The sequence below is a fragment of the Thermobia domestica genome, chromosome 5 (assembly GCF_964235325.1).
Source record: "Thermobia domestica chromosome 5, izTheDome1.hap1.1, whole genome shotgun sequence".
NCBI lineage: Eukaryota > Metazoa > Arthropoda > Insecta > Zygentoma > Lepismatidae > Thermobia > Thermobia domestica.
Window position 1 is genome coordinate 247,636,810 of NC_137458.1, and position 19,511 is coordinate 247,656,320.

Here is a 19,511-nt window from a genome sequence, read left to right on the forward strand (position 1 = left end):
TATATCAAATTGTTGTTAATACGAGTAGGTCTATACGTTCTCTGGAAACGTTCCCTTCAATGTGATTGAATGTGGTACTTACTTAAGCACTTTTCGAAATAAAGCTTTTTGAAAAAAAAAAATGTCAATTTTTCTATCCCTTGTGACTCTGTTCCTACTTATTCAATATATTTTATGCCATGATCATAGTATTCAACACTAAGGTACTGTAAACGTGTACTTTTCCGTTGCTTTTACTTGTGTTATTATTGTTGTAGAAGCCTCTAAAGTTTGGTTGATTTTCAGTGTTTGTCTTACTGTAGGTCCTTAGTTGTCAACACTGAACAAGAAACGTAAGTACTGTATTTTCGCTTCATATGTAGATATGAAATACGCAATTTCCTGATGTAGCATAAATAGAAAAAAAAAAAAACACATAAAACTTTGTTGGGTTGGCAATACTGTTAGCCTGTTGGTATTGCAGAGTATGTAAACAGTATCTCACTGCCGATATTTACATGGTACAAAATTTCAGCTTTTTTATCTATTAATTTAAAAACTACAACGGCATTTCAAAATGAATGGTCACTGTTTTCAGTATGATCTCTTACTTTTCAAGTTATTCAACGTAGTTCCCCTACACCCACTGTGTTATTAGTAAGGACATAACAAACATTACGAAATTATATTTCACTGGCAAATCAACATAAGAATGAGACCTATAAATTTGGATGTATTATTTTAAAATTTCAAATCTTTCTCACCGGATTTCCTAATTAGAACTCGATGGAGATCCCATGCGTATTTCGCTTGTATACATATTTTCCTTAGAATGATACAAGAATTTATATACAAGTTCATTTTGTGTAAACGTGTGGGACTGAAGGCGATAAGTGAGAAGAAAGTGCGGTGATGGTTAAAAAGAAAATAAATTCGAGATCTCAACGGATTTACAAGTTTCATGGGCTCTACAAACAGAAATACTTATTTTTGTCCTTTCGTTCCAATGTAAATATATTCACTCATCTAGAGTGGGGTGACCAGACGTACTGATTTTCGCAGTACAGCACTGGTTTTTAAAGAGCTGTCCTGTGTGTTGCAAAGACATCTAGAAAATAGAGAAATGTCCTTCTTTTTCAAAATGTCCTGCGAAATGTCCTGATTTAACTTATTTGCAATACTTTAATGTTCCATTATTTATTCACATTTTGAATCTCAGACACTCTTTTTCTGAATGATAAACGGAAGTGTTTTTCAACATTCCTCAAAAGATTATTCTTAGGATGGGAAAACAATGAATAAACCATTGTTTTGCAATACATTATTTTTACTGAGAAGGCCTTGTTGAGATGTCAATAACACAAGAAAGGTTTCTTACAGTATTTCAACTTACGATAGTGATGCTAACCAAGTTAAGTAGTTTCAAAATTTTCCCTCATTCCTTGAAATAATCACACGCTCCGAAAACCGATTTAACAAAAGTCTTTAGCCCTACACGAAGTATCATTGTACGTTCAGAAAAATAAAACACAAGAGCAAATATTAATTACGTGTCTAATTATGCAGTTTTAGAAATGGAGAAATACTTGAAGCAAGTAAATTATGTTACAATAATTACATGCAAATTCTTCAAATCATAAATCTATGAATCTGTTTCCACTGTTGGTTCGCTTCTTTTGTCTTGCGAGTGCAGCGCACGATAAATTTCTCGATTTTCAAGATTAGTGTTGTGAAACGTCTGTCATTGTATTCACATATATTCTTCAGACATTACAGGAGTACAAAATTGAAAGGAAAGTAATAGGTTTGTGTGCAAATAATACCAGCTGCAACTTCAGAGGTACAGCAAGGAAAGGTAAGAAGAATGTTTACAATATTGTTTAGAATTTAAACAAATCAATTGTAGACGTTGATTGTGCTGCATACATGATGAATAAATAACTGTATACAAACTGCTCTAGACTGTTTACCAGCTTGCGTAGATAGTGTGGTTCAGAAAATATATTCGTACTTTTACATATACTGTACGTAAAGTTACATTGCGTAAATTTAGTGAGTTCGTGGAAGTCGAGTACCCGAAACTACTCCTTTCTTTCAATAAAACTAAATGGCTTTTGTTGTTGTTGTTGTTGTCAATTATAGAACGTATACTTAAATTTTATGCAGCCTCAAAATCGTATTTTCTGCCATATGATAAGTGTCCCACAATCATTGAAATGTTTTTCAATGATCCTTTGTCTGAAATACGGTTTTATTTTATCCAGAGCGAGGCATTAAGTTTTTAGTGATCTTGTTCATTTTCTTGAGGGGCAATATGTTTCGATAGTTGAAGATTCAGCATTGGTTTGGTTTGGAGTTTAACGTCCTTTTCAGCAGTGAGGCGTGGACCTACCGCTCAACGTAAAATCCGAACCACAAAAGCAAAATTGACAAATATTATTGTGCTTTTTACCTTCTTGTAGTTCAGTCAAAACTTAAAAAAGAATCTTGAAGAAATTATGGTAGTATGTGTATCGAATTTTAAGAAATATATGTGTTCGTTTCATTGATCTTATATTGAGTATATTGAGCAGTGGTCCACAACCTTCGCAGACATTAACAAAAAATTGGATAAGACTAATTCTGTAATTGAATGGGATAATGTCCAGAGCAGCTTGAAGTACAATAATAAATTGTCAGGAAAAGAAACAAAAAATTCCTACCTATTTGACGAGTTTACAAATATAAAGAAGTATACTACTTCTGAAGAAAACAAAATGGAAGACTTCTTAATTGAGAATAGATTTAAGATGGAGTGAATCATTCAGGCATTTTGAAAAAAAAAAAAAAAATCAATTTCATATTCCCAAGAATGTGATATTGTATAGTTCTTTATGTGCCTCCTGTTACAAATACTCCAACTAAGAAGTTTTTTTTTTTTTTTTTTTCTATAATGAATACTTTATGGACTGATGAAAAATTTCAGTTGGAAAGTGTGACTATTACACCTGTAACTATAATTGTACCTATAGTGAATTCCATGACATGATTTTGTAAAACACCAAGTTTCTGCGCGCTATAGCTTCAAACGAAAAATATGGCACCAAGCACTATCTTGATGTTTAGCTGGCAAACATATGTCACATATTAATAAAAAATAATTTTTTAAAAAAATGCAAAGTAATGGATAAAAAACCTGCATTTTTATGTTCAATTAAAATTTTAAGCTTCAATATTCTTAACTTTTCTTTTTCATTGAAATTACTCCTTTATGTTACTCCATTAAATTGTTTTAAATTGTTTCATCAATCTTGTATTTGTCACTCATGAAAGTATTTCGAGTTGTTTTGATTCCTTCAATATTTTTGTTGAGTACCTTTCTTCTTCTTCTTCTTCTTTTTTAAAACAAAAATGAATGATTAAGTAAGGTTAACGTTAAGGAGATGCGTATTGCCGACACAGTAGGTTATCATATACTATTATACTGGTGTCCTACTTTTCGCTTGTCAGAATCTGGTTACTCTAGTCCAGAGGCCATAAAATTTAACTATCGAGATTAAATTCTAAATTTTAAGTTTAGGAACGTTTTTCCAATTTCCTTCATACCCCCAAAATAAGAGTAATTTACTGAATGTAAAAATCAAAATTTTCTATTATCTCGAAAACGACTCTAACATTTCTTTTTCTATTTCATAAAGCAATGTTTTATTAACAAGTAAACGTTGCAAATCATGTCGGTTAATTTTTTTTATTGTTTTTGTATTTCATGACTATTAATCACTGTTTCCTTTTTTTTTTTTATTTATTTAGCCAACCTTTACCTTGTGAAATCTAAATGGTGAGCAAAAAATCATTTACATAAGAATTTCTTAATTTTTCGCTTCAATTAATGACGGAAGATGCTGAACGTGATTTTTCTCCAGTTAGTCTGCAGGTAGAGCAGAAAAATAATCTGGCATAATATGGCACCAATCACGCACAACACAGTGGCGAAATTCGTAGAGTAATTTAAGAAGATTGATAACTCGCACGAAATGCCATGTAGTGGAAGACTTAAGATTGCCTCATATGTAGGGACATCAACCATCAGTGTTTTATCAACTATGTGCAAAAGCCCAACGAACATCCAACATTTGTCAATGGAACACAGCGTAAGCTAATCGAATATGTTCTATTCCGCACAAGGAGATGTAGCATCCACAAAGATCAAGATGTGGCAACACCTCAGTGAAGATGACCCTGACTGTCACCTACAATTCTGTAGGAACTGACTCTATCTGTACAAGCCATGACTTCGCATCATTGTTTTGTTCAATGATGAAACGTTGTTTTACCTTAATATGAGAAGATATCGTACAAAACTGGAGGGACTAAAATGATATAAAGCCTCACTGGACAAATCCTTCGAAAATGTAGGGAGGGGATAAAATAATGGTGTCTTGCGGGATTTGGAGTAGAGAATAACTGGCCAGTATTTTATAAAAGGTACTCTTACTGCGGATTATTACAAATATTTTGTAATGTTCTCCAGTATGTTAAATGAAGCTGGCGATTTCCCAGCAATGCTTCAACAGGACGGTCTCTTACTCATTGAGTTAATTGCTTGTGGATGCAGTACCATGCGTGGTGGTGGTGGTGGGGGAAGCGAGGCGACGGCCCCGGGCGAAGAAGTAAGGGGGCACAAAATTCGGGAGAGAGACAAAAGAAAAAAAAGATAGGGGTGCCATTGTATACTCTAGCCCAGGGCGCTGATTTTCCACGGCACTGCGTGGATGGTTGGATGTCCAGTTTTCTTACTTATGAATGGGTCATCGTGTCTTCATTCAATGGTCACGCGGTCTCCAGATTTAACACCGCTGGATTTCTTTGAGTTTATTTAAGGGCGCTGGTCTAATCAGTTAAGAACCTTCAGAAGCCACACATTGTGGAATGTGTAAACATGATTGTGCCAGGATTCGTTAATAGTTCTAGAGAATTGAGAACGTGATGAACACACTGAAAATGCACCAAATCCGTACCTAACCCTACTTTTGACTCACTTTTTATCAGGTGGTATATAAAAGTATTGAGTACGAGTAAGAAAGTTTTAGCCATTCACACACAGTCTTTCTCCTAGAAATTTAGCAACTTAAGTATCTACGTAGAAAATGCTCGGGATCTGTGTAAAAAGGAAACAAATTTTGCACACATCTTTTCCTTTGTACGAATTGTTCAGAGCCCTACGATCATTAAGCTGAAGAACATGGATAGTTAATTATGTTTTGAGTCTCACAGAACATACACAAAGGATATGATAACCTTAACATGCTGCTTTCAGTTTATACAATAAATAGAAGTTGGTGCATTTCGCGTGAGCACACACACACGAGGTCAAAATTATACTTTTTGAGGTTCTTGATACCGCATTTAGAGTTCAGATTGCAATCAATTTATTTCAAGAGAAAATTATTTAATAGTATGATACATATAACATACACATTATATTACATTCTGAATCTTTTTATTACCTTTATTCATAAACTCATACAAATAGAGTGCAAAAATAGATAAAGGCATACACATATTTATTGGTGATTCCATAATATCGTCCGCTTATTTGTACATATCTTCGGGAGCACTAAGAAAATAAATTCTCTCACTGCTATTGACGATGTGTAGACACATATACGAAAATTATAAAGCGGCTTCTATTGTAAGAGTCATCAATAAAGATGTGTACATCGTTTATTATTGATTCTTGACGTTTGCTGTAACAATAGATAAATATTTGTTACCTTCTTAGAAAAAAAAAATATAAAATACGTAGTATTCCTTTGACACTTTTTCTTTCTTTTTTAAGTACTAAGTTGACTATGAATACTGGTTGCATTTAATCATTTCTTAATTCCATTCAAATCTTTGAGATTTTTCACACAAATGTTACAGAAAACCAGGTCGTACGATACATTGTGACCAGATAACACATTTTTATAATGTAGAACATAGAAAAATAATTGTATACAAATCTTAATATTACATACACACTTTTACATTGAACGACTTAGTTTATTATGTAAACAAACAACATATTAAACAATTTTTGATCTTATAATAAAAATTTGAATATATACATATATAGTTAAAAAATTGTTTCTTTGAACTTTGGGAGACTTACACTAAAGTGAACACTAAAAGAAACGAAACGCAAAACTCCACTTCAAAACCGAAAGCGTGATAACTGCAAAAATTTTCGAAATCAACAGAGCTTCCAGCGATATCCCAAAATGCAATTACAACAGAATAATAATCTGATATATATATATATATATATATATATATATACACTACACAATTGTAGTTTCCTTATTTGGCATTTAACTACCGGATATACATTCATCCACTTCAGTTTTATTTATTTCTTTAATTATCTTTAAATTCACTTACAAAATTTCTAACTGATTACCTAAATAAAGTATATCTTTGATTTAAATTTATCAGAATTCCTATGTTTCAATTGGTACACGAGATTCATTCTACAAGCAAAGTAAGACCTTAAAAACCTTGAGTATACAGTATTATTTTTTCCATTTCCTTTCCGGTAATAAACACAAAAAGAATATACATTTCATTGATATTTCGCTTCAACTTTATTGACGAATATAAAAATACCAAACCAAAGAGTAACAAAAATAACACAGTTACATGTTCAAGCATATTATCTTATTTTTATCTTAAATTTTCTTTTAGATACAAACGAACTAAAAGAAAATTACTGGAAAGTTACTGGAAGGAAAAATTAAAAGAAAGTTACTGGAAGTATTCAATTTCATCCTGTTCAGTCTTCTCTTCTTGCACTCCATGGAGTGACACCTGCTTCTGTAGATCTTTATAAATTCGAAGATGGACGAATTTGTTGTCACCAATGTGAACCTTAATATGAAATACAAAACAAAAACGAGATACGATTAGACAAAGAAGTCTACAAAATATTTATCTTCCAACTAATCTTATAACTAAATATAGAGGACACATTCAAACATTATCGATCATCACATTTACTTCAAACTATAATTCCAGAACAATAATTTATTCTTTAAAGCTTTCTGCCCCTCCTTAAAGCCTTGAATCAAAAGCAGTGGTTGCCAAACTTATGAAACTTTTGAGCTACCGTTCCGTTTCTAAATCCTACTGTGAGCTACCAACCAAAAGAACTAACAACTTAAAAAAAAAAATACATTTGTTTATTGCCTATAAACTTACATGTCTAGTAAATATATAATCAAACTATCCAAGTTAGCAAATTTTCAATATACACATGAAAAAACATAAAGTGCACAACCCCATGCGTATAAAATAAACTGTAAGATAAGGCTGACAACAGTGGTTGCGCGGAGAAGCAAGCAGTTGTTTTCGTCAGTGTCAGCTCAGTGGAGGAATCAAGATTAGCTAACCGGAGCGTTAACGCGATCTACTGACAATGTCCCCGCGAGCTACTAGTAGCTCGTGATCGACTGGTGATCACTAGTCAAAAGGGATAAAAATAAGAATAAAAAGAAAACAAATAAAATCTACTAGGCAGTAACGAGGATCCCGCGAAGTTTCAATTTCATCTGTAGATGTCAACAGCTAAAGGTATTTTGCTGTCATCGAACGGTGCGATGTGTAACTTCTAGAACTTTGTTTCAACAGTAGAAAATGGGATATGGATAGTCACCGTTATCCTTGAAGATGTTAATGGATGGCCTCCATTAACGAATTTGGTTGAGATAATTGCTCTAGTTATCTATTGCAAAAGACAGAATTCAAAAATTCGATTTCATTCAAGAGTTATAGGGCGAAGTTACAGACGTACACACTAGTAGTACAATATGATAAGTTCCACAACGTGATGCTAATAAGATCATTTAGGATATAAAAAGGCACAAATTAACTAGGGGAGAATAGCACAGAAACATTTTGGTTGGCTGGTTTGATTGGAGTTGCCCATTTAGCAGTAATGCTACATGAAACGTAGACCTACAACTTAACGTAGGTTGGTTGATTTAGGGTTTTGTGCCCCTTTCAACACCGAAGCAATATAAAATGCGGATCTACAGCTTAACATGGGACTCTAACCACATAATCTCTTACCGGGAATCAAACTCAACTCTCCCATGCAAGAGGCGCGTGGGATGCTAACCATATAGCCCCGAGGAAATTCAGATTAACGTGAGATCCCAACCAAAGGAGTTCCCATCGGGAATTTAATCCCGCAAAATCATCTTGTCTTAAGCACTGTTGAAGTTCGTTCGTCAAGTAATTATGTACCTCGACGTGAAATGGCAAGATTATGTTACGTATTTATTTTGGGTTACAAAATACTTGAGACCTGTAGTGACATGTGAGGCACAGATATCGGTTAAAAAAAAAAAAAAAAAAAAGGCTGAAAACGATCGAGAGGAAGATGCTAAGGAAAATCTATGGACCAGTAAGGCAAGATGAAAACTGGCGCATAAGGTACAATCAGGTCTTAGATATAAGAAGAAGGATATTGCAAGGCATATCAAGCACAGAGAATTCAGGTCACCTGTAAAGGATGGAAGACACGTCGATGCCAAAAAAATCTATATAAAGGGAAGCTGTATACAGGAAGAAGAAGAAGAAGAAAGAAACTAAAACAGAGATGGTTTGATGATGTGAAGAGGACTTGGAAAGTCATGAAAGTGAGAAGGAGTGAGATTTTGATGATATGAAGAGGTCTTGAAGGTGACGAAATTGAGAGGATGGAGCGAGAGAACCAGCAACAAAAAAGGATGGAGGCAGATCGCTGAGGAGACAGGTCCCACACCGGGCTGTAGTGCCGGATACTACGTAAGTAAGTATTCTTTATTTTGGGAAGTGAAAGTTGCGAACTCATGTTGATATTTTTATTTTGTCAATTTGCAATGTATTCTTTTTAAATCGCTGTATCCCATTTACTATTTAGCCAACCTTTATCTACGAACTGTACAACTGGATCGAGAATAGAACCCGGGTATCCTGCTTACCATGCTGATGTGTTAACCACTGTGTTGCTTAGTTCGCACCCTGAACAGCCACGCATTCTATCACTCTTTTAGTTGGTACTCAACCACTATCTTAATCTTATCACAGCATCCAACCTTAAGAGTAAACGGACTAGGTAGAGTAGCAGTTAACACAACAGCATGGCAAACACGAGACCAGGATTTGATTCTTGGTTTAGTAGTGTACATTTTCACTTTCTGTATATCAATGAATGCACATCTGTAGAGTAACTGCCGAGCACTTATATAATCGGTTTATTTCCACAATTTATGAAGAACTAAACTGACACATTATTGTAAATATTCGCTTCGATTATTCCTAGTATAGATCTGTTATTTAGTAACGGCCGAAATTTTCAATGGTAACATCCATCTTCTTCAGCGACATTTTCTTAAAGCATCTACTGTAGGGTTGCCAGCGTTTTCCAAGGGGGGGGGGGGGCGAACTACTTTACGATTTTTAGGAGAAAAAAGGAACATACGTAATATTCAAAATTTACATATAACAAAACGACATATATGGTTTCACATAGCAACAGAATAATTTTAATTGGAAACTGGGACAGTTTCCTTAAAAATAAGTGCAGCACATAAACACACAATTTCCAGTGACAGCTCATGTGGTTCGGATCCAACGTTAAGTTGTAGGTCGTCGTCTCATATACCTTCGGTGCTGACTTGGATGTTAAACTGAAATCCAACCAACTAAGTATAATATACAAATCTTTGTTGCCTTTTAAATGTATTTTAATAAATACTTTGCATCTCTCAATAGTCCCATATCCTTTTTCATACGTTCAAAAAACTGTTGCAGTAAATATCAAATTCACAGCCATTTGGAATTCTGCTTTTATTAGTTCGAAGTACTTTCTGTATCTGACATCAGTATATCACAATCGATCGAAACTGCGATAGGATCGAGACAGTCTTGACAGACAAAGACTAAAACCAAATTGTTCTTAAAAATAACGTTGGGGTGCCAGTTAGATATGAGATATAAGCGTACTGTCTGAATATTAAGTAACATTATTGGGTTACGTTGTTAACAGTGTATAAGAAATCATTTTCTTTAATTTAAACAAAAAAATAGAAAAATAAATATAAAAAAAAGTATTAACTTATAAAAAAACATTTTAAAATTGTCCACAAATACAGTAAGTTTTAATTGTCTAAACAAAAGGAAGAAAACGTTTCACGAGGAAAACAAAATTGTATAATGTAAAACGTACCAGAAACAACGTAAAAATTATGGCAAAAAGTAAAATCTGACAACCCTAATCTACAGCAAGCTTATACCACTACATGGCATCTATTCTCGTGCTATAGAAGAAAACGTCTATACCACAATACTGCATGCCATGTGAGGTGATGTTTACTGCAGATCCTTTAACAAAATATCTCTGAGGAAGATGGGACTTCCCACTGAAAACATCAGCAACTGCTAAACAACAGGCGCGTACGAAGTTTAGTTAAGGAAATATATACTATTGGTGCTGTGCATTGCTGAAGCAAGCGATCCTCTTTCTCATTAATTTCAACCCAAAACTATAGGAGTAAGTCCAACAAACTATCAAGTCCGAGTAACTATCTCCGACAAAACACACAAAATGTTCTCTAGAAGTCTGACTACGTTTGATAAATATTCGGGAAAATATGTTTTATAAAACTGAGAAAACACGTTTCTTCATTATTGGTCCATTTCAACTGCAGCAATTGAGATCACTGGAAATTCTAAACAAAACATTAGATCATATTCAATAAAATTACACTTTTTATGGAAGATATAACATTTTTGACGACTTTAAATGCAAGAAAAGGGATTACGTAAAAACTTCAATGAAGATATACATCATATTATGTTAAAATCCAATAATATTTACGGAACTTACAGAACGTATATATATTTTAAAACTCTTTGAGCAGGAAGTTCCCTCCCTCGTTTTCAATTGCTTTTAGCTTCAAGCAGGAAGAATGTTTGTGAAGCCTCGAAAAGTATACGCCATATCCCATGAAAATCTAATATTTTTACGAAAGATAACTTGGTTTATATTTTTTAATTTAAGTGGGGGAGAAGGTAATCCATATCACATTAGAGAGCTAAATTCATCACTCATTCACGAAAAGAGTCAAAGAAAATATACACAATATTGTATCAAAACTGACCAAGTTAAATAATAATAATCATCATCGTAATCAGGGGCACATAATACCACTACTTTATCCTTTACTTATTTGAGATTCATGGAGAGTAAATGATTGTGAATCCTTGAAGAAGTTGTACGACATATTACACCAAAATCGAACAGTTGTAACGGAAATTATCGTGGAATACATTTTTTAAATGAGAGGAGGGGGTCAGTAATCCATTCCACATAGAAGGGCTGAATTCTTCACTGATTTCAGTCCCAAGCATTGCGGATTACAAAAAAGAATCAAAGAAAATTTACATTGCATTTTGTCAAAATTGAATATATTTTCTAAAAAATTATCGCGGAACTCTATATGAAATCGGCGCGGGGGAAGGGGGAGTGTAGGAAGGTTAAATCCACTACTTTATTCTTTCCTGCAGATGGAATGGCTGGGAACACTCGAAGAAAAATGTATGACATATTACGCCAAAATCGAACAATTTTTAACGAAAATTATCGTGGAACTTTTGAAATTGCGAGGGAAGAAGAATTCACAAAGAAAATACGGTACGCATAATGTTTTGTCATAATCGAAAAAAAAAAATTACTTGGTTTATAGCGGAAAACTGTCCTGCCTGTACGTGTATAAACTTGTAGAGTGGGGTGCATTTTATTCTCTTCTACTTGATATATTGCAACCCCGAATACTACGATTATTTCTGCAAGTGCAAGGAAGATATACAAAGTGTCATCTAAATCGCATAAGTTTTACAAGAGCTATCATGAAACAGATGGACGCACACACAAATGTCAATCGAGTTGAACAGTAGAAACTTCACTTCAGTAACATTTATCTATGTTAAATCTTAGCTATTTTAAAAGGAAAGTAACGAATTTTCAATTCAAGTTTCACATCTGGTTCCAAATAAAATTCCTAAATTTATTTATAGCTTTTCACTCTCTCTCTCTCGAGATTTTTATCCTCCATGACCAAGACTCGTGGAAGAGCTGAAAGAGTAGAACAGAATATTTTATTGACATTAAACGTCCTTTGTTGTAACAGACAGCGTCAGCATTTGAACAGTCATATACAAAAGAAAAAAGAAGTTACAATGTACATCTTCCTTAAAATTCCTCGATACTCTTTATATTGAATAAAATTACTTACAAGAAAAGATTTCTAACGCTTTTCAAAATAGTTAAAAGATCATTTGTATATGTGCTGGCAAAATGTTATACTGTTTCATGCCAATATACTTATAACTTAAGTGTTATACTTACTCTAATATGAAGAATATTTAATTCATTTTTATTTTTAGTATTATATGGAAGAATACTGTTGTCCAATATTACCATTATTTTCTTTGTCATGATAAGACAACTATAACAATACATAGGGGGTATTGTCGTGATCTTTAAGTCTTTTATTGTTTTTATGACTTTCTTCTGCAATTTAAGCACAGTTTCAGCACCAATAATAATAATAATAATAATAAAAAGCATAAAATCCTGTACGAAGTACTGTTTACTTAATTGTTGTTCTTAGTTGGCGTATTAAAAATAATACTCTAGTGTCCTGCAAAAATTTTCAGTATGCACATTCCAGTTTAGCTCTGGGTGTAGATATACATTCCTAATAGTTTCAACCTTAATTATATGATTATTAAGATAATAATATATAGTTTCTACTTTAGATTCATTAAGTTTTATTATATTATTATTATTTTAACCATACCAATGACATTTCCAATATTTCGGTGTTTTCAATTTTAACATGATAAACTCTTATCTGCACTTAGAAGAACTGTCTCGTCAGCATATGACAGATTTCTTAAAAAAACTTGGGAAATCTTTCGCATATATATACACACAAAATAACGGCTCCGACACATATCCCTGGTGTACCTCTGCTGTTACAGGAAAAAAAAACAAAAAAACATTGTAATATGAACAGCTTGTAGCCTATTACTAAGAGAAGACTTAATTAATGGTAACTCAGTTCCCCCAATACCACAATATGACGCACATGTAAAAAAAAAAAAAAAAAAAAAAAAAAAAAAATTCGACGACAAGTTTATACGCGGAGTTGGCAACACTGATGACGTGAAATTGCGCAAGAGTATGCCCTAGTAATTCTGTGCTTGCAACAGAGAGAAAATAGTTCGAGTGAAATTGTGTACGTGCGAGTAGCAGCACAGTGAAATGGCTGCCGTAATACAAATCCCGCCAAATGTAAAGTGAGATCTGTCATACGATTTCTAAACGACAAAGGACAGAATGTAGCATAAATTGTGTGTCATTTACGGACCGACAGTAATGAGTGAAGGGAAGATCAGGCAATGATGCGGAGAATTTCGGGAAGAGCGTTCAAATGTTCATGACGATAAGCGTAGCGGAAGGCACTGTCTTCAGACGGAGAATCTGCTAGGACGCGTTAAAGAGAAAGTGCGATCCAATCGCCGGTTCACAATAACTGAACTCGCCAAAGAGTTTCCAGAAGTGTCTGCGAAAACAGTGCATCGAATTGTGACTGACAAGCGAAAACAGTGCATGGAATTGTGACTGACAAGCTGGGTTATCATAAACTGTGTGCGAGGTGAGTACTAAAAATGATGACACGCTCAGAAAGAGCAAAGAATGACAGCCACACGTGATTTTTTTTGGCCCGATGAGGAGGGAGAATAGGGATTACCTCTTTTCTCGCATAGTGACGGGGTACAAAACCTGAATATCGTTCGCCACTGGACGGTCAAAGCAATAGTCAATGCAACAGCGGCACTCTGGTTCTCATTAAGGAAAAATCAAACAAACACCATCAATTAATAAAATTATGAGAATCGTGTTTTGGGACCAAAAGGGTGTAATTCTTGTAGAATTCTCTGAATTAGCACGAACACTTACAGCAGATGTGTATTCCAAACACTGAATAATTTGCGACGTGCCATCCAAAATCAGTGGAGAGGAATGCTATGCTCTGAAATTCTTCTGATCCATGTTAACACCCGCCAATACACAGCTGCTCATACTGTTGAGACAATTCAAAGATTTTGATGAGAACTATTTAATCATCCCCCTTACAGCTCCAACACTGCCCCCAGCGATTTCTTTCTTTTTCTTTACCTGAAAAAGTAAGTAGCTTGCATCAAAGCATTTCAAATAAGTGCTCAAGACATCAGTTCTGCACTGGCTGCACTCTCAGGCGGCAGATCTTTATATAGAGGGTTCATGTTCACTACGTCGAAAAATAACCAAAGTATGTACTTGTATATCAATTACAATAAATTTCTCTTAACATTTCTTTTTTTTTTTTTTTTCCTACAAATATTGGCCCTCTTCTTTGAAATGTGCCTCGTAATATGTTTCGACTACTATATCATGTGACACCATATCGAATGTTTTATTAAGTTTAACATTGTCTCACACACATAAAAATACCTTCAAAGCTATCTAATATCGTGACACTATATTTTCCACAGTCTTAATCGTGGAAAGGCCAGGTCTAAATCCAACCTATGAGGTGTGCATTTTATCTTTTTCAAAGTGGATTAATAATAAGGCTCTTGTGGATTAATAATACATTGTTCAAAAACTTTTGATATAATTGGTACTAATGATGTAGGACGATAGTCACTAGTTATTTCCATTTAATGTATAGATACTATAACTCTCAGCTTAGGCGAGTCAAGTAAGACCAAAGGTTCAATTGCAACAACAAATTATTAGAAAACGGCTTACTATTTGAAGATTTTAGTACCATCAAATTTCGTACTTTCAGGGGATAATTTTCTCCAAATCAGTACTGTAAATATGGTAAATAGAAGTTCTTCAATTATTCTGTTTCAGAAAACCATATTCATAGAAAGGATTTATTGGAAGATTTTCTTGGGACGCTTAATCGATTGCAGAAACCGCTTCTTGCTATATACTATTGTTTTTGCTCTATGGTGATTAATGTTAAAGCCTGAAATGGTTTATTTGTACCACTTCCGGTTCAATATCACTTCCATCAACGACCTCTATTCTTTGTTAAAGCCTGAAATGATTTATTTGTACCACTTCCGGTTCAATATCACTTCCATCAACGACCTCTATTCTTTGTTAAAGCCTGAAATGATTTATTTGTACCACTTCCGGTTCAATATCACTTCCATCAACGACCTCTATTCTTTGTTAAAGCCTGAAATGATTTATTTGTACCACTTCCGGTTTAATATCACTTCCATCAACGACCTCTATTCTTTGTTAAAGCCCGAAATGATTTATTTGTACCACTTCCGGTTCAACATCACTTCCATCAACGACCTCTATTCTTTGTTAAAGCCTGAAATGATTTATTTGTACCACTTCCGGTTCAATATCACTTCCATCAACGACCTCTATCCTTTGTTAAAGCCTGAAATGATTTATTTGTACCACTTCCGGTTCAACATCACTTCCATCAACGACCTCTATTCTTTGTTAAAGCCTGAAATGGTTTATTTATACCACTTCCAGTTCAATATCACTTCCATCAACGACCTCTATTCTTACCTTTTGACCTTCTACATCTTGGTCAAAATTGATGGTGATCAATGAATTACCGTATTTCTAGAGATTTTATGTCTCCCGGACAGACATGTTGACACACAGGGTAAATATATAGAGCAGTTTTGGTAAATCAAATCAATTCGGTAAAAATTAACTTAATATAACTGCTTAGTGATGATACTGCACGCATATCAAAATAGTTGAAAATACTCATCTTTTACCGCCCTTTAAACGAAGATAAATTGCTAGTTTCGATGATCTACTGTCATGGTGCGATGTGAAAAGATTTACGCTTCTTAACTAATTAAGTTATAAATTTTGCTTCTAAGTTGTTGAAAGTGGATGATTATGTACAAGGGCGAGAAACTGTTTAGTCCTCGAAACACTATCTACCACAGAAAAATACGCCTTCTAGGTTATTTAAACCAAAGTCAATGGCTAAGTAATCATATTAGTAACTTGGACACCTTATAAACGCAGAAAACGTTGTATAAGTGACCAAATTTGCACTAGTACAAACAATATTTACGAAAGGTGGAAACAATTATTATTTTGTCACTGCACAGAATGCTTAAAAACGACGTAGAATAAGAACATTGTGCGCTTTTCTGCTATTTCTTGAAGCGAAACCACGAAATTCGAACTTGGCAGAAGAAAGTTCATAATGTAATTCCAGCATTACACAGTTCATAACGTAATAAGATCATTTGATCATCTATAAACAGAGTAACTCATTTTTCCGATCTACTTAAAGAATTTAATGCTATTTATAAAAGCATAACATTTACTACAGAAAAAGAGTCAGCAAACGGTCTTAATGTTGTAGACACTCACTATACAGGAAGAACAAATTCTAAAACTCAGTCTTCAGAAAGAAAAAGCCTCATATTGTTATCGTTCACAAAGATCCGGCACATTCACATTTTATAAACGAGAATGTTTGAAAAAATGTCTTTCTACAACCTTCTGGTATTCTACAGAAGAAAAAAAAAAATCAAAAACACCTCAACATACTTGTGATTTAAAGGAAATATAGTTTTGGCCTGCATACTCTTGAAAAATGGAAAAATGGAAGTTTCAATAGACAAGTTAACAACAGGAAATTCAACAAAAAATGTATAATCCCTATGGGTAGGAATTTCAGAAAAGCTCGAGAGGCAGTACTTTTCGAGTTAATTTCTCGGCAAAATCTGGCACCAATTTTGCAAATTCTTTATCAACATATAAAAGTATTGCAGGAATAAGTTAGCGTCATCAGGGACTTACAGCATTTTGTGCGAGTATAGGCATGACTTATAGAAACATTTTCATTGGAGTCAAAGAGCATGTCAGAGACGCTAAGGGCGAAGAACTCACTACGTCCGGCTTATCGAGACATCTAGAGGAAAGAGGCCAAAAAAGTTAACTTTACTTCCGTTTTATACCCTTATTCAAACACCACTGAAAGAAATGTTTTTGAGTTACTTTTCATTAGGAATAAAGGGCCCAAACTTAATTTACATAGAGGCAACCTTGACCACAGATGGGATAACATGATTAACAATATTTAAACAGTATTCAAACTTGTTTCTTTTCTTTTCTTTCTTTCTTTCTATAGAATTTCTACAGTGAAGAGCCGGTGCTACCTTTATTTCAGGAACCAACACGGGACTACACGAAGAAATTTTGGAAAATCATTACACTTTGAAAGTTGTATTTGGCCACAAGAAGCACTTCTAGTTTGAAAAGTAGATTTAAAGACATTTAACCTGCACGTAGTTAGAAACAATTAGAATAGTTTAAACGTATAATAAATAATACAAATGTACAAAATCATAGAAATAAGTGTTAATAATAGTTAGTGAAAAGTGTGATTTTTAGTGAAAACCATTTCATCAGTAACATAAAGAAAAAGGCAAGTGTGGAATTCCACAAAATCAGTAATCGAATCGATCAGTTTTGTACATAAAATGAGTGTATAGGCAAAAATTATATAAGGTTAATAAATAGGTGAAAGCCAGACTAATCAAAAAGCAACGGCCCTTGGCAAAACTTCATTCACAATGTCTATGATGTCATGTGACGCTAAGAGGAATTACCTGGAATTTTATTAGTTAGGTAAGTAAGTTTCAATGTAAGCAATAAAGTCAATTTGAGCTTCTTCTTTTGTAAACATTTGTAACAGGCTCTGATTTCGCCAGCCGTGATACAAGGGATCGAACGTAAAATTTTGGATATTATTGGGAAAATCGGAAGTAAAGATGATTCAAATGCTTTGTGAAGCTTCTGGCGAAAAACCCAGGGCAACCCTCAGAATCAGAAACGTTCTTTCAGTAATGGACACAATGCTGATCATTGTACTTGGCATTTAGAAAATTATGTGCAGAGAATACGTCCCTCTGGTCTGTCAGTCAATATGGTGCTTCACTGTGATTATTTCAGGCGGATGACAGGGGATATTTATTGAAAAAGGCCTGAACAGTGAAAGGAAAGACACCTGTTGTTCTATCACGAAAATGTAATAGGCAGCTGCTCCCTCCTAACAAAATCGCTTTAGCTGCAAATAAGATCGCCATATTCTCTTATCCTCGCCGTCACAATAGGTTTTTTCTCTGTTCCTACAGATGAAGTTGTACGGTTGCCGTTTTAACTTGATTTGTAACAATTAGATTGAATTGCAGGTACTCAAAAGACTATTAAAACAGAAAAAATCAACGGGAGTTCCTCTGATGGTAGAAATGATAAAAATGGATTGGTACACAAGTGTATTGATTTGATGTTTTTATTAATTTAGTCTGGTTTTATTTTGATTAACCTAGTATTCCACAATTATTTCTCTCTCTTTTTCTTTAATTTACTGTGAGCTAGTAAAACAAGACAAAATTTTGCCACATATTGGGGGAAGGTTGCCTATGTAGTGCATATACTGGTAACTTAGTTTGGATAGCACCTATCTCTTTTGTACCACAGGATTTTTACATATATACTACTATCCGGTGACTTTTTTTTTTCAACCTTCAGTCACAGTAATATGAATTGTGCGGTACACGCGAAGATGACATAATATACATTTATTGAGTCTACATCAAAGTTGTTAGCGGAGGTATTGCCACTTTTCAAGAATTAAATTTTCAATACCAGATTTACAAAACAAAACAAACAAACAAACAAAAAAAAAAAAAAAAAACTTTTGGCATTAAAAGTTTTTAAGACATAATCTGAACTTTTCTACAAAACTAATAAGTTGTGAGTATTTTGATAAAAGTCTTCCAGATACGGTTCAACCTATATGTCAGATTTTAACCGAACCAAGACTGTAACCTGGAGATCTAGATCAAACTGACTTAGGACGTCCCGTAAGAAAAGTAAATTTACACGCATGGATATCGGCAATATTAACATAGATAAATGTAGCTAATAAATATTTAGCATTGAAAAAAAAAATAATGATAATGTAAGCATATTGTCAAATTATCAAATGAAAGAACTGGAAAATCATAACGTTGAGAAACATATAGAGACTGCCATCTCTCCCTTTTGTAAAATGTACAACGCTAACGTTGTATGTTTCATTGGCAATCTGTGCCTATTATCAGAAAGGGGATCAGAAGCGAATTATGTGAACATTATAATGTATAAAAGAGAAAGAAAGATATATAGAGATTATTATTTAGGTAATCAGTAACAATAATAAGTGTTGATGTTTCTATAGTAACGACAAAAATAACTGTACTAATACGTAGACATCTTGTGTAGAAAAGTCGATTATGTACGCTTACAAGTGATCAAATATTAAACGACAGTTAAGAAAGTGATACAAGGCGTGTAAATTATTATGAAGATTAACTTTTAAAATAAAATGAACCAGTGGCCTCTTACAAATGATCACAGTCAA

General features: G+C 33.9%; 1 protein-coding gene across 2 annotated transcripts in view; it reads right to left on the minus strand.

Annotated features, from left to right (window-relative positions):
- Window positions 1-5,778: 5,778 nt before the first annotated feature.
- LOC145686530 (cystatin-B-like) overlaps window positions 5,779-19,511 on the minus strand; it is a 29,804-nt gene continuing 16,071 nt past the window's right edge. For both annotated transcript variants that reach the window (XM_081759927.1, XM_081759928.1), the window contains one exon: window positions 5,779-6,867. In XM_081759927.1, the coding sequence (XP_081616053.1) occupies window positions 6,745-6,867 (123 nt within the window). In that variant the 3' untranslated portion in view covers window positions 5,779-6,744. The remainder of the gene's footprint in view (window positions 6,868-19,511) is intronic.